Source organism: Eulemur rufifrons, chromosome 12, assembly GCF_041146395.1.
Source record: "Eulemur rufifrons isolate Redbay chromosome 12, OSU_ERuf_1, whole genome shotgun sequence".
NCBI lineage: Eukaryota > Metazoa > Chordata > Mammalia > Primates > Lemuridae > Eulemur > Eulemur rufifrons.
The window spans coordinates 11,677,425-11,693,337 of record NC_090994.1 but is presented as its reverse complement, the minus strand read 5'-3'; the positions used below and the strand labels follow the sequence as shown (position 1 = coordinate 11,693,337).

General features: G+C 45.3%; 2 protein-coding genes across 8 annotated transcripts in view; one reads left to right on the top strand and one right to left on the bottom strand.

Moving 5' to 3' along the window:
- Nucleotides 1-3,877, top strand: part of PDGFRL (platelet derived growth factor receptor like) — a 33,486-nt gene extending 29,609 nt beyond the window's left edge. Inside the window, exons 4-5 of the mRNA XM_069484795.1 lie at nucleotides 1,954-2,093; nucleotides 3,464-3,877. Of these exons, the coding sequence (XP_069340896.1) occupies nucleotides 1,954-2,093; nucleotides 3,464-3,652 (329 nt within the window). The 3' untranslated portion in view covers nucleotides 3,653-3,877. The remainder of the gene's footprint in view (nucleotides 1-1,953; nucleotides 2,094-3,463) is intronic.
- An 800-nt stretch (nucleotides 3,878-4,677) lies between these two features.
- The window catches only part of MTUS1 (microtubule associated scaffold protein 1), a 118,892-nt gene continuing 107,656 nt past the window's right edge, over nucleotides 4,678-15,913 (bottom strand). For all 7 annotated transcript variants that reach the window (XM_069484918.1, XM_069484915.1, XM_069484919.1 and 4 more), the window contains 7 exons: nucleotides 15,201-15,403; nucleotides 14,300-14,405; nucleotides 13,164-13,237; nucleotides 12,918-13,013; nucleotides 10,104-10,220; nucleotides 7,494-7,591; nucleotides 4,678-6,888 (listed from right to left, as the gene is read on the bottom strand). In XM_069484918.1, coding sequence (XP_069341019.1) covers nucleotides 6,675-6,888; nucleotides 7,494-7,591; nucleotides 10,104-10,220; nucleotides 12,918-13,013; nucleotides 13,164-13,237; nucleotides 14,300-14,405; nucleotides 15,201-15,403 — 908 coding nt within the window. In that variant the 3' untranslated portion in view covers nucleotides 4,678-6,674. The remainder of the gene's footprint in view (nucleotides 6,889-7,493; nucleotides 7,592-10,103; nucleotides 10,221-12,917; nucleotides 13,014-13,163; nucleotides 13,238-14,299; nucleotides 14,406-15,200; nucleotides 15,404-15,913) is intronic.

Sequence of the window (15,913 nt, the reverse complement as noted above, 5' to 3'; positions counted from 1 at the left end):
CTGCGGGGGAGCAGAGGAATTGGTTTCTCTTCATACACTGTAGTCCCAGAAAGGTGACTTCTGTCTAAGAACTCTCAGCCTGACCCGGGTGTGTGGTCTGTGGGCAGAGTCCGTGCTCCCGCAGTGGTGTTGGGCAGGCAGCCCTGCGGAGGGGTGAGTGGCCCCACAAGCTGGTGGCCCTCTGGAATTAGAATTCAGGCTCCTGCCGGCTTTGTGTTCTTAGCCGTGGTGTCATTCAGTGGGCCATGGCCCCAACGCTCTGTAACCAAATGACTCTCACAGCCCTGCTTTGACCCCACAGGCTCCCTGAGGCCAGTGCCCTTTGCTGGCACATCCGAGTCCCTGCTGGAGCTCTGTGTCCCCTGCCCCCACTTCCCTTCCTGTCCCACGCTCCTCAGCCCACTCTCAACTGGCTTCCCTCTTGCCCTCCGCCCAAACAGCTGCGGCCAAGGTTCCCAGGGACTCCCAGCAGGCAACTCCTGTCCTCCTCGTCTCCTGCAGGAAACGGCCTCTTCCCCGTCCCCCTCCGCTGCCCCCCACTGTCACTCTGCTTGGTCGGCTCTTTGCCTTGCGTCAGCTTTTTGGCATCAGAGCTCCACAAGAACCTTCTTTCTCTCTCCTGGTCGCTTCCTGGGCAGCCTGCGCCATGTCCCTGGCTCCGCTTTACCCAGGTGTGCTCTAACTGCTAAAGGGACACGTGTGGCCCAGACTCGCAGTGCCAGGTTCACCTGTCCAACTATCCACCGGAGGCCTGATGGCCCTTCAGACTCCTTGTCCCACCCCGAACCCAGGGTCTTCCTCCCAACCTGGTTCTCCTGCCTTCTGTGCCCCGGTGAGGGCACCTCAGTCACCCAGGGGACAGGCCTGTGGCTGCAAGTCAAGCCCCACCTCCCTTCTCCTCCTGGTCCTTTCTACTCTTTTCATTAAATCAATTTCAAATCCTGTTTCTCTCCATCCTCACTGCAAAAAAGGGTTCAAGCTGTCATCGTCTCCTCCCAGGACTAATGTGAGTAACCCTGTCATCAGTCTCCCTTACGGTCCCTTTTTCTTTCTCCATTTCCCACCCTGTAGATGACAATAACTCCTATTACACCATTCAGTAGGTTCTGAGTCTAAATCTTTTGTGTTCTCACCTGACCTGCCTCTGCCCTCCGCCCCAGCCTGGTGGCATCCGTCCCTGCCCTCTGCCCAGCCTGCCTGGACCGGGCCACGCCCTCCCCTAGGGCCTGTGCACGGGAGGTTCCCGTCCATGTCTTTGAAGCCCACCCCTGAGACTTTAGTTCAAACATTGCTTCCCCCCAGCAGCCTTTCCCGGCTCTCAGACTGTCCTGAACTTTCTGGGCTCCTGTGTTGTACCTCTTAACACAACTAAAATTTTAAATTAACTATATGATCCCTTGCTCCGTGTCTCCCCGTCCTCTGGCATACAGCCTACAAGGGCTAGAGCCCAGGTTGTCCCAGCTCCTGGCCCCCAGCCTTGCTCAAGGCTCCTTGAGGGAAGCAATTTGTTTCTGAAATGCCGTGCAGTAAAGGCACTGCCAAGCCAGGTGGCGCTTAGTGCCCTGCGTGTCCGTGTATTTAGACTTTCTCTTCTGAGAATGGGCAGCCACACGCCTACCATTCCCTGCCCCCCTCCCAAGGCCCCACCCCCGGGCTGTTGTCACCATGTTCTATCTGCTGCCCTCTCACTGTTTTATTCTGTTTGCATGACCCGACAGACCTCTGAGCCTCCTCCCCCTAATCACAAGCTTGGTGACTGTCCCTGGGAGTTCCGGACCCCCAGAGTTGAGAGAGAAAGGTGGCTTCCAAGGAAGCCGAAAGTGGTGGGCTAGTGCTGGCCTGGTGCTGGTGGGGAAGCCATGAGAAATGTCACCTCTCCCCCGAGACCACGTGTGTAGGTTCACTTCCAATGTCCTGTTCGCAGTCTCATGTCACTCTCTCGCTGACTTCCAGTTCCCAGTGGCCCTCCGTCAGCCACCATCGTGGCCTCCTCCACCAAGGTGAGGGGAGGAGACGACGTCAGCGTGGTCTGCACCGTCCTGGGGGAGCCCGCCGTGGAGGTGGAATTCAGGTGGATCTTCCCGGGGCAGCAGGTAAGCGCCACCCCTGAGCCTCAGCCGTTTTAATTGTTTTGTCCCCACCCAGTGTAACCAGCCTTAACAAAGTACCAGAAAGGTGTGGGACTATGGAAGGGGCCAGGGCTTGTTTTCTACTAAGAAGTTTCAGTATATTTGCAGATGGATTTTTTTTTTTTTTTAAAGGCCAGGGAATAAAAGATTGGTTTCTCTTAGGCAACTGGCTAAATGTACCCTCTTCATCCAGTTTTTCTTTAATTATGGGGGGACTGTGGTATGAAAGGGAAACAATCTTCAATCCCAGCTTCTGGGTTCTGAGGTCCTTCAGGATGTTCTTTATATAAGCTGCGCCCCGGGCCAAGGAGCTCTGAGCAGACATCCACCCCGTGGGCAGAGACACACACACAGGCCCTGGCCAAAGGTGCTGTGAGGCCAGAGAGCATTTTAAAATAGGCTTCCCATAAAGGCAGCTGGAGCATATTTAGCCCTGGTGCACGGCCTGCTTACTGAAATAAACAGCTCTGCCACCACCATGGAATCATCCCTCTGTTGCCAGCAGAGACTGGGCCTCCTCGGATACGCTCAGCAGCTGATGTACTTCTGACCTATGGGGCATGCGTGGTGGAAACTCACCCGCCCTGGGGAATAGGGTTTACCAGCGTGCCTGCACTAGGGAGTTGCGAAGATGCTGTCCTCCTTACAGGTCATTACCGATACTCCATAGAGGGTGTGGGTTTTTTTTTTCTCTATTGCTAGTTGGTATTTTCTAAGCAGAAAAGGGATTCAGTTATAAATATTATCACCAGAGTAGGCTGAACCATCTCAAAAGTGCCTCCCTTGCTTTCCAGAAATCGGGGGTCATGTCATCTCATGTCTTCCTTGGCACAACTTTTCTCCCACCGGAGTCCTATGACACATTTGCCTAATCAGACTTGTCCCTTTCCTAACTCTGTCACTGGCGCAGCGAGTGCTTCTTCCAGCCTCTTTCAATTCTGTAAATAAGCCACGAAGCCGGGGGAGAAAGTAGGCAGCATTGAGGAGGGGCGCAGTGGAAAATTCTGGCCCCGTTTGTCATGCTTAACACCAGTTCTTCTTCCGTGGCATTCCTAAAGGATAAATTTTATATTAAATAGAAACTTAGTGAAGAAAAGGCCCAAGAGAGAATGCCAAACAGCTTAAAGATTTTCTTCCAAATTCAATGGGAAAAAGGCAGCCTAAAATGATTGTACAGTCCAGCAGCGCCCACAGCCCGTGAGCTCTGCATACCACGGTCTTTTCCCAGCATGTGTTTTCCACTTTGAAAGGGACACTCCCCAGGGGTGGGTGAATGGAGCTGTTTCTAGCAGCTTGTCCCTCGCACTTCAGTCTGTGTGGGTGTCGTTTAACAGGATGAAAGGCCCGTGACCATTCAAGACACATGGAGGCTGATCCACCGAGGACTCGGACACACCACGAGGATCTCCCAGAGTGTCATCACGGTGGAGGATTTTGAGACCATTGACGTAGGGTATTATATTTGCACGGCGCAGAATCCTCAAGGACAGACTACGGTAGCTACCACTGTTGAGTTTTCCTGACTTGGAAAAGCAGGTACGATGAACTTAGGGGAGGCCGATGTGTGCGCACAATCAGCCTTGGGGTTTTTTTCTTATTAGTGCTCTGCTGGAGGCTGAAGTCCAGCACCAAACCCCGACCTTGCTTTGTGAGTCACACCCAGACATTCAAACTAAAAGCAAGTCAGGTGGTCTATTAATGGAAGTGTTAACTTTTCTAACAGAAAGCATATATTTTGATTGCTTGCCTAGTTTTTATAAGTATATATGTAAACAACTTTATATAATCATTTCTATTAAATGAGCAAGTTTTTGTAAAAAAAAAAAAAAAAAAACGGGCTAAGTGCTTGTTTTTTTTAAAAGTTGGCTTAAAGTATATCCAGAAGGACTCCTGGCACCAGGACTTGCGTCAATACCTCGTGTTCTTTCCTATGATCACCACACTATATTAGAATTTTAAGATGTACTAATGTATAGTTCAACTATTTAACCACACACAGCAACTCAGGATTCAAACGTGTAGACCTGTCACTTCTTCTAAGTGGCAACATTAAAAGCAAATGTGAGCTAATTTATGAAGGTATTGAAAAACATCACGGGTCCTTGGCTTTTCTCTTAAACTGCTATGCTCCAAAGTACTAATTTCTAGATTAGGCTATTCAGTAAGAGTAAAAAAATGTTTTTAAAAGTTTAACTTCCACTATAAAATAGATGCACAGATTAAGGAAGATTCAACTGTGTTTAGACATTTTTACCATCTTGAAAAATATCTCCACCACAGCTATTCTAATTTTTAGGTCATACAGTACAAATTGTTAAAATTAGCCAAATGTATTTTTTTCTCAAATACACATAGCGTTGAGTTTAGAAACGCTTAGCTCTAGCTGTGAGCAGAAGCTCTGCCCTGACCACGTCTGGGGACGCACTGGACAGTCCTAGGAAATAGCTTCAGCAGAGACACAATCTTAATGACTGTGCTCTGAGAAGGGCCAGAAACTTTGCAGAGTGAAGTATGTCAGAGGTTGCAATTCTTATATTGAATATTCCAGCATTATTTATTTGATCCAAGTAAAATACACTTTCCATCACTACAAACTGAGCACAACTACAATTGTTTACACATCCATATTTTCATGACGTGCCAGCATTTTGCGTCCTACGTGAAACATTTGGTTTTAAAAAACAAAACAAAACTGAAAAGTTCTCTATTGTGTTTCCTATCTTCTCTCCTGTTCTATCGTCCGAAGAACATTTTATATTAATTGCTCTAAGATTTATTTCCCAGACACATAGTAGGGAGGACAGCAGGGAACAGCACAGGACTTACCATGTGTAGGGGATGAATGGCAAACCCAACTTTGGCTAATGTCATCGAGAACACCTTGGAAGCGAGAGCAGAGACGTTCTGGGAGGTGGCAGTTTCCATTTGTCAGAAGCAAACGTGGAAGGTTACATACGTCATAGACTACTGGAAGTTAAACTTCAGACAATCACTAATTAAAGAAAACATGCATCGTGAATATCAATTTGGTATGCAATGTACAGGTAAATGACTCAAATATCCACCTCTCGTATCCTGAAGCTCTTCTTACTACAGGGGTTATTTGTACGGCCACTGAACGCAGAGTAGTAGATACATTGCAATGTTGACAAATGCAAGGAGAGGGAGAAAAAGCCACAGTTCTTCCTTCTGCCTTTTCCAAAGTCTTAGAATTGGGGGAGGTAATAAGTTTTGTAAGGAAATCGAAATGTATCTTGGAGAAGAGTCGTACAAGCCACACTTTCCACTCTCTGGCCGTTCTACCAGCTTCCCAAAGACAGAGGGATTCCTCTAACCGTACCTGAAACAGTAGCATGATCTTCCCTCACTGTTTTCTTCTAGTAAATACTGCATCATTGGTTTAACGCAAGGTGCTTCTATTCATCCATACGCACTGAATCCTATTTTAGTTCTACTAGCTGATGACTTTTCCTTGTTCTTTATTCTAAGATTTTCTCCAAAACTACAGTGCCAGATCCAGGCCTTAGTGTATTTGGAGAGTGGTTTCAGCACCTTGAAGATGAGCTGGTTCTGGCAAAGCACGTTCCTTTGTCCTTGTCCCACGGCAAAGCAGGTTGGAGGTAGGAGGTTTGCTTTTGTGGCTCTGGATGGTGGAGAAAGGAAAGGGGGGATGAGGCGGATGGGAGAGCAGGGGACAGTGTAGGTCTGCAAGGGTAGCTCAGATCAAGGTAAAACTATACAGATCTAAGAGAAAGTAGGGTCCTACGTTTACTCGTAGCCTGAGAGAATGGATCGTAGTATAGTGTTGGCTCACGTGGGTAAGTAAAAACTCTACAGAAAAATCAAGCTAGTTTCAACAGACATGGCTGAACGTTGAGAAACTGCCAACAAGTTACCCCAAAAACATAGCGAGAAGGGACAGAGCGTAGCCTCTCCCCACCGTGTCCCAGGGCTGAGCGGAGTTGGTGGCAAGACAGAATTCAAGCGACTATTGCTTTTGTTGCTATGGCTTTTGCTGAGATGTGCACGCTGACTTGATTAGTAGGTTATCCAGGTATGTTCAGCTTTTGACTTAACACACAGCCGAGGCGGCCGCGTCGGACACGTGACACTGTCACAGCCAATTCATTCACACCCCACCCCCCAGCCAGACCAAAATAAAACTCACAAGAAAGGTGTCTGCGGTGAAGAACATTATAAAGGTTATAAATCTTTATCTCAATAGGCCCCTGAGAGTTTTTCCCCTTACGCTTAGGTGAAAAGGCAACGAACAAGATTCTCTCGTTCTTTAAGTGCTTTGTGCAATAACGTCCATGTCGGTTCCGAAATCTTCTTTGGAGGAGTCTTCTGGACCGAGTCCAAGAGTCTCCCCTCCAGAGTTCCAGTCTCAGAAGCAGCCGATTCTGATGGCGGTGACGTTTCCAGTTATCCCGCGGTAATGCCACGTGAGCCAAGGGAGCTCTTGCTCCCACGATCACCGTCAGGGTCAGTCCTGCAGAGCTGGGTCAGAACGCGCTCGGACAGTCTCTGCGCCTTCACGAGGTGTCATCTGGGTGAAATGCTGGGGTTGGAGAAGGAGCCGGAATTCCTGGGTGACTGGAAAGGGACAGCAGAGGACGTGGGGGACCGCTTGGGGCTACACAGGTCCCCATTGTGCAGCTTCCACAGAAGCTCCTCATTCTCCATGGAGAGTCGCTTGTTGACTTTCGACTCCTTCTCCAGGGACTCCTGCAGAACGGCCTGCTCAGTAGACAGTTGCCTTGAAGATGAAAAAGAGCCAGAAACCATGTGAATCCAAGTTAAAAAAAAAAAAAAAAAGAATTCAAGATTTTTTGGGTTTTTTTTTTTTTTTTACCATTTTAAATTTCAAAGTCCCCAACTATCAGCTTTGGGATAAAACAGAATCCTGCACAGGGTCAAAGGTATTTGGCTGGCTAAGAAACCCAAATAGTACAAATATGACCTCGAGCCAAAAACAAACAAACTACACTTTGAGCAATTTCACTGTAGGCTGAGCGATACTTCTGCAAGTATCCTCCATGTTTGATGACTATGTCACATTTGGGGCTGTTTTCTATCACTGTTTGGTTTCGTGCTGCTCCTTCTCCGAGAGCATCCTCACGGTCAGTAAGCCAGAGCTTCTGTGAGAAGGCTGGCGCTCCTGGGTCTCAGTGTTTGGCCCAGGCCCCTCTGGTGAAAGCATCGACTGCTACAATCATATTTTCCAGAGAGAAATCAGGACCCCTTAAGCACTGGCTTCCGTGGCAGCTCCAGGAGGCGCCCGGGGGGAGTGTGGCAGGAAAGTAACACCAGATGTTTGAGGAAGGGAGGAGCTAGGGAAAAACAGGACTGTTTTATTTTTACCTTGAAATGGCCATGTGCTTGTCCATCCGAGCTTTTAATTCCTCGTTCTCCTGCTGGAATCTCTTCAGTTTGTCAACCAACGCTGTGTTGTTGTCCACCTAGACACAAACAAGAATTCTGACATTGACATAACAAAAAATAACCCACCCTCATTTTTTTTTCCTTCCAGAACTCACAGTCTAACCCCTCATTTCTTAAAGCACATTCATGATGGAAAGATTTAATTAAGGAAAATCTAATAGCATACTGAAATACTTACACACAGACGTACCACAAAAAGAACCTCCAGCAGCAAAAATAGAGCATCTAGATATTATTTTTTTTTAAATGTATGCCAGGCTGCTTAAACACGGACATTGCCCAGGGGGAAACGGATTTGTACCAGGGCACACAGTTCTAGAATGGCCCCTGAGAACTGCCGCCCTGGGCAACCCTGGGTGCCGTGTCTCCTTCTGTTTCAAGGTGAAACCAACACCACAGCTGGACAGCCCGCATGTAACAAAAGCTACTACCATTGTCTTATGGTAAATTTTGCAAAACAAAACATTCCCACATTTGATGAAGACTCATAGGCTAACGCTTCACAGTTCTCAGCAATGTCTAGTATGGCCTTAAACATAGTTTCCTGGTTACTCCTTAGCATGTACCTCTGAGTGGCCACACAAAGTGACAATACGACAAAGCACTGTAGAGCATTAAGTGAAAGAAGTCACACTGCAGAAGGCCACCCTCCTTGGTTCAACTAAAGATATGTCTGTCCCGTTCTCCTGCGGGCCTGTCCAGGCTAAACTTTCAAGGAAAACAAATTAATCAATGGAGAGACTAAAGGATAAGATTCCCTGAAGACATTTAATCACTTAACATGATGAAGAGCTGATTACACCCCAGCTCACTTTCTAAAGGTAAGATTTTATTACTTGCTCAGGAGGCGACATTACAGCTCCCTCAAAAGTAATCCTAAGTCCCTGTCCTTGTAGCTTATGACTAACTTTCCAGAAAACAAGTCTGGAATATATGAAAAAAGGAACCTCGAAATGTTCAGGAATTATAGAGGAATTCTAGGTAAAACATGGGTGGAAAAATCTGGAATCAGAGACTGAGCAGTGATTGGCCTGTAAGTACTATCTCATCCAATCCTTCATTCTACAGAACAGAAAATTAGTCCTGATGGTGTCACAGAGCTAATTATTGGCAGAGCTTTCCTAACCAAAGCTTTCTCGCTCAGAAAACCTCCTTGTGCTAAGTGTCTTAATTTCTTCAAAGACCTGGAATTTACAAATCAATAAGGTACCAGTAGGTTTCCCCGTCATCATGTTAACCCATTCTTCCACGACCACACAACGCAAGGCTGATAGATATTACCCTGATACTTCTTGGGCATGGCAAGAAACAAATACTATGGATCCACAAAAATTAAAATGTGTTGGTAATTTTTGGAGAAGTTCTGATACATGAATTGCACACAGAGCAACTAATTAACAACAGGATCACCTGAGTCACCACTGACTGGGGGATTAGCAGAGTTATCGGACTTGGTACAACAGGATGACCTCTGGCAGGGACTGACATGTATACTAGGTTGGGTCCATTAACAACCACAGGTTCCTTGCCTGCCTTTAAAAAGACAAAATTTCCTGATAATTCAGAGTGTCCATATATCCCCATGGGGGCTTCGCCCTGACCTCCCTCCACAGAGAGGTAACACTCTCTACCAGAAAACCAAACCAAACCCCCAAACCAAGAAAAAAACAAACAGAGTGATCACCACGTTCCCTGCTGTCCAGGGCTGGTTTGGGTTTTAACGAGGTGCTTGTTCAACGATGCGTCTTGCGGGGAGAAGAGGCAATTAGTGCTCGGCAGCTGGTACAGTCAGGTGCAGACGACAGCAATGGCTGGGATCACTTAAGCCACCCTGCCAAACCCTGCCCACGTGGGTAGAGTCCTGCCTGGTAGCAGTTGTGTTTGGGGCCTGAGCCAAGACTGACATTGAACACCAGGCACTCCACTCAATCACACAGTTCTGGGTAGACTTGTCACATGCTACATCATTCTTTGTCCTGTAGGCTGCAAACTACATTTTATATTCGTATTTTTCACAAGGCTTGGCTGTATGTCCAACTGGATTAATCTTATTAAAGCAGAAATTCTTATCGCATGCCAGTCCACAATAAGATGAAGAATTTAGGTAGACTGTGTTGCTTGAATGGGACTACTTTACAGATTCAACTATTTTTGGACATGAGAAACCCGCCCAGAGTTGGTGGTATATTAAAAAATTGATTTTATATTATAGGTATTTAAAAATTTTTCTTAGGCAAGTGAAGATTCACAGACCACTAAAATTTGTTTGTCATAGTTTTCCCAAGAACTGAATAATGCTGCTTCAGATATTCCTTGGGGGGAAAAAATGTTTTAGAAGGCAGCAATGAATAAGCCTTCAACACAGTTGGAAGAGAAACTGTAACCTTTATCTTTTGTATGATTTCCAAACGTCCGTAAGTAGCAGTCAACCTAATGCCAGAGTTCCAAGTTCAGAGCTCAATTCCTATTTCAGAGACACTACACCCCATTCAGTAAGATCCTCAATCAGCTCTTCTGAAAGAGACATACCAGTTTCTCCATTTTCATTAACTTGATGTCTTGCTGATGCAATTTCTCATTCTTGATCTCTAACACAGCTTTCAGGCTCTCCAATTCTTGCTCCAGATACATGATCTGAGGGTTTTTCTGGAAAGGACACAGCAAGATATCGCTCTGACTTATCTCACACAATCACATGGTCCAGATTCTTAATATAAAGAACCTTTGATTGGATTTAGACAGTAGATAAACAAGTAGCAAGTGACTTCCATCTTCTTATAGCAGTTTCAAAGCAAGAGGTAAAAACAGAAGAGTTAAGATCATTTTAATCTCAAAGACTTTGGTCATAATGTTGGAAACAAACATTTTACTCATTTATCAGTAAGTTAATATGGAAAAACATTGGTTTCATCAAATACGTTACTGGAAACAGGAGAAAAACCATTGCTTGCGATTGAGGACAGGATTCTGGCTGGAGAGTAGGCAATCTACAAGTCCTTTATTGGTGTTTGCAGGGGGAAAAGGGGACAATGGTTGCCTCTAACCAAAGTAACTGATTAGGAGTGAAAAACATAGTACATTTATGGGGCTTTCTGGAAAATAACAGAAATAACAATAATGTCCTCAGTCTTCAGATTTTTCTAATGATGGGACTATGCTGCCTGGGCCATTCTTCTAGGGCAGCCATAGTACCCCAAAACCTACTTGGCGTACAGTACATACTCCACTAAAATTCTTCCCAAAATAAATATTATGTAAGGGAAGGTATCCTCTAAGAGCACATCGTCACCGTGGCTCCCTGCCGTACTCCTTGCTTTACTGATGGAAACTCAACTGAACCATCTGCAATTTGTGATACAAATTAAAAGCATAAGATCTACTGATCAGGTGTTTAATGAAGGAATTTCTTAGGTGAGATTCAGTGGTGTAGAGCATCATCAAAACCATTCTCCAGGGCAGTGTTCTCTCCTCTGGACCAATCCTGACTATAGTTAACACTCAGATCTTCAACTCCAGGCTCTTCCGATAGTTACCTGAGGCTGGGAAGGGTACGTGGGTGGGTAGGGGGTGAAGAGCGGTAGATTCACGGGTACAAACATACAATTAGATAGGAAGAATAATTTCTCGTGTTCGACGGCAAAGTATGGTGACTATAGTTAACAACAATATATTGTATATTTTAGACGAGATCGGCCATTCAGGGTGGTATAGCTTGGACTACTGTGTATTTCAAAGTATCTAGAAGAGAAGATCTGAAATGTTCCCAACAAATGATACGTGTTCGAGGTGATGGACGCCCTAAATATCCTGACTTGATCATTACGCAGTCCATGCATGTATGAAAATGTCACATGTACCCCATAAATATGTACAAATATTATGCAATAAAAAAACTTCATAAATTTTATATAATGTCCTTGTACCTCCCTTTTTTCTTTACCCTGAAAATAGCAAATCCTACTTTATTTTAGAGGGAAACAGCGTAATTTCCTCTGTCACTTTTTAAGTTAGGGAGCCTTGTACCAGCGGCACTTTCTCCTGCTTCTCCGCCAGCCTGTCCCTTTCTCCCCGGCCCCCTCATATGCACTCTCCTTTTCCACAACCTCAGCATGCTAACCCGGGGGACAGCCTTGGATATTACACAGTTCCTCAATCTGTTTCCTCCTCAGCTTTTCCAAAGTAGCTGCAGGAGGAGAAACTCCTTCGTGTCCTAGGAAGCTCTTTAAAAACCTGTTCCCGGAACCATTCGTAAGGTTTTCACTCTGCATGTAAGTCCAGATTTTCTTTCGAAATCACTGACTTTTCCTAAGAATCTTCCAGAATAAATAGCTTTGCTGTTTCCTTGAATATGACCTCATCTAATTTTATCAAGTGGCTAGAGGGTCTCTTAATGACATTATCAACAAAAGATCTCACTGAGAGATCCACGCATGCACTTTGGGAGCTGGCCGCAGATTTTTAAGTGGTGGAAAAGCTTCGCTTCTGCAGTCCCAGAGCACACACACACGGAACGGAAATGGTACTAAAGGCGCAGCAAGAAAAATTCTTTTCTCAAAAAAAAAGGGGGGGGGGGCAGGGGAGTACGATACATGTTGCAAGAGAAAGTTGAGCTTGCAAGAGATTTGTACTTTTCAAAAGTGACATTCATTTGTACAACGAAACATTATTCATGCATAAAGAGATGAAGTACTGACACGTGCTACAACATGGATGAACCTTGAAAACATTATGCTAAGTGAAAGACACCACTCATAAAGGACCACATATTGTATGATCCCCTCTGTATAAATTGTCCAAAATAAGCAAATCCATAGACATAAAAAGTACACTGGTGGTTGCCTAGTGCTGGGGACTCGGGGGAAAATAGGGATTGGCTGCCAATGGTACAGGGCTTTCTTTTTGGGGAGATGACATATTCTAGAATTAGATATTGGTGACCAATGCACAATTGTACGAATATACCAAAAACCACTGAAATGTAGATTGCGAAAGGGTGAACTTTGGGGTATATAAATTATATCTCAATAAAGTGGATTTTTTTTTTTTTCAGGAAAGTTTCCACTTAAAATCCTGATCCTCATTGGCAGTTTTTTTGTTTTTCTATAGGTGTTAGTTTAGACCACCCAAAATATCTCACACTTCATCTGTATGTTACTTCTTAGGATGCTAAAAAACACACCACTAAATGAAGCTGGTTTAACACAGCTGAAAAAGCACAGTGCTAGACAGGAAAAGGATTCCAAACCTGCAATATTCTTCTGGCTGCTGAACACTTAATTGCCCCTAAAAGGCAACTGAGCAGAAGAAAAACTGAGTAGTGATCAAAGAGCACACGTAACTTACCAAATTTGCTTTCTCTCTTGATATTCTTTTTTGTTCTTCTGATTTCAACTTTTCATTTAAAGCATCATTTTCACTCTTCAGATCATTGATTTGTTTCTAAACCACAAACGATGAAATGCGGAACATAAGTTAACGAGAAGATGCCAGAAACGTAGCTAACCATCCACAGAAACACATCAAAACCACAGAAACATCAAGAATGATGGATTTTGGGGGGGCGGGGAGGAGGTGTTGAGATTCACCTACCTCTAGTGATTCCTGCTTCTCAGAAAGTAAATCTTCGAGTGATTTCTTTTCTATTTCATGGCTTTTCTTGATTTCTGGGGAGAAATATTTTTAAGGCAACAACATTCTATGAGACCACCGTACTGCACAACCGCTAACGCATATAGACGTAGGAGCAGATTAAGCAGCGACAGGACTGTTATGTTACGTTTGTAGGATGCTTTCATGCAAATTAAGCCATCAGTTCTCAAAACAGTCTTGTGAGGTGGGCAGGGAAGATATTCGCATTTTATGACTGACAGCACTAAGGCCCACAGAGGCCAAGAGACCTCAGGAAACACTAAGTGTCCCTTTCAGGGCAGGCTCTCAAAACACTGGCATTTGGACTCTTTTCAATGAGCCAAACAGACGTCTAAAATTAAACTCACTTCTAGCAGCAAGGAGGAAAAACAGTGTTTACTAACTGGCTCCCCTGAGGCAGCCACTTTCACATGTCATTATCTCTGACTTCACACAACTGGATCTTTCTGGTGAGGGGTGTCCTTGCTAAAGGTCACACGGCCAGTTCCTAGCACGGGCCCACTCGCTGCTCAGTAAGACCCAACTGGGTTGGTGGAAAGGCTTCGGCCACGGTGCCGATTCTGTTCTGAAAGCAGCGGCTTCTGACTCTTTTCCTATATGCTTCAACCCCTCCAATGACAACAAATGAAATAATAAAAAAGACTCTTTTTTGATTCAGCAAATGCCATCTCTATTTCACAGTGGCGTTGGTAGGTGAGAGCACGTAGCGCGGATCCTTCACTCTGGCCAGGACCTAAACCGACACTTCCAACTTCCCAGGAATCTAAACTGGCAACCACCACCACAAAGGCCTTTAAAATCTTCCCAAGTCCACCCTAGTCACTAACAGGCTGGCATGTGCAAGAAACTACTATTTGCGTCCTCAGTGGTAAAGGGCATCTGTTAACAATGAACAATGCAGAACGGAACCCAGAACACTCCAGACCCCACGCCACAGGGCTTGCTCAGAAGGGGAAAGTTATGAATCATTTCCGTCCTCAGATATATCATGCTGTTCCATTAGTTCTTTTCCTGTTTAAAGAGGAAAAGAACAAAACAAAACAAAACAAACAAACAAACAAAAAAGCCATCCTTGCCTGAAAGGGAGGCTTCATAGGCCGCCTTCAGCAATTCGATTTTCTCCGAGTGGCTGGCTTCGATTTCCAACTTAGAGGTTTCATGGGCAGCATTCAAGTTGTCGAACTGTAAGAAACAAACAAAACTGCATTTCAACAGGAAAACCGGAAGTCCTGAGTTGAGTGAGCAGCAGCGACATTAGGGGACGGCACGCTTAAGCCTGGGCTGCAGTTTAAGGGCCACCTGGCACACTGAAGGATGGGAAAAGGACCACCCGACTGGGATTCGCCACTCCCAACTCTCTGCTCTGTCCTTCCCCTAGGAACAAGACGCAGAAGCTCCCTGGGGGGCGCCGACGGAAATGGCCGGGTCCCTCCGAAGGGACGAGCATGTGTTTCGCAGTGACAGGACCATACAGGCTCCATGCCACGCGTGTCAGCTGCTGCATCCTCCGTTCCTATCACGTCCTGGCCTGGAGGAGGCACTGTAAATATTTACTAAATGAAAACTGAGTTTTAAAAAAGCAGCCAGGAAATTAAAAAGAGGCTTACAATATGCTATTAAGTGAAAACAATATTGGTTATTAAACAAGTGCCATTTAAAAGAAAAAAAAAAAAAAGAAGAGGAAGTGTAAACCAAGGGTTTGGCAGCACAACACGGGATGCTCACAATGGGATGATTTCTGGGTAGCAGAATAAAGGGTTCTTTAAATTTGATCTTTTCCTTCTTTCTTTTTTTCTTTCCTTTTTTACTCGATGTATGTACATTGCTTTGGTCATAAGAAGAAAAATTTACTTTAAAAATGTTTTTCACCTATTAAGCTAAAAAACAAAGAGCAACTCATCACAGGGGGTGAACAACAATCAGAACTCAAGTCAACAGCCCCGGCCAAGAGCACGCTCCGGTTCCAAAGGCACAGACCTGCTCTTGCAGCTGGGTTTTGTACTTCTCTGCTTCTTCGATGTAAGTGTCCCGAAGCTTTTCATACTCCCTCGTGTAAAACTCCTTGAGCCGGTTCTCTCGCTCCGTCTTATCAGCCTGGTGCTGCTGGACAAACCCTTCGTAGGCTGTTTCTAACTCGTTCCTGGCTTTCTCCAATTTCTCACAGGTGGTGGAAGCAGTGACTGAAAAGAGATGAGAAAGAAAAAAGAAGGTTGACATTTCATGTGTTCCATGTCCTAAATTCCTAACAGTCACGCACGGCTGTGATGCCACCGGATGCATAAACACAATAATGTCTCCGCTCTCTGGGGACCAGATCTTCAAGCGTAACAGTATGGAACTGAACTGTAAAAAGGAACAAGAGGAAATGATCTCTGGCAGCAAAACACAAACCAACAGCAACAACAACAACAACAACAACATCCAAAAAACTGACTACCAAGCAGTAAGAGAAGAACTGGAGGAGAGCCGGGTTGCCAAGTGAAGACCCCCCTTTTGCGTGGTGACCGGTCAGTACAGTAGCCACCAAGACAGGAGCCTCTAATTGGCTGTGACATTACTAAGGACAAGTTAGTCCCCTCCCGGCCAGCGAGTGCAGAGACTCGGACAGAGAAGCAGCAGGACAGGTCGGGGAGAGGAAACAAGAGCACTGTCAGCTTGTGCTTAATTTGACCCGATTTCAAATTGCTATT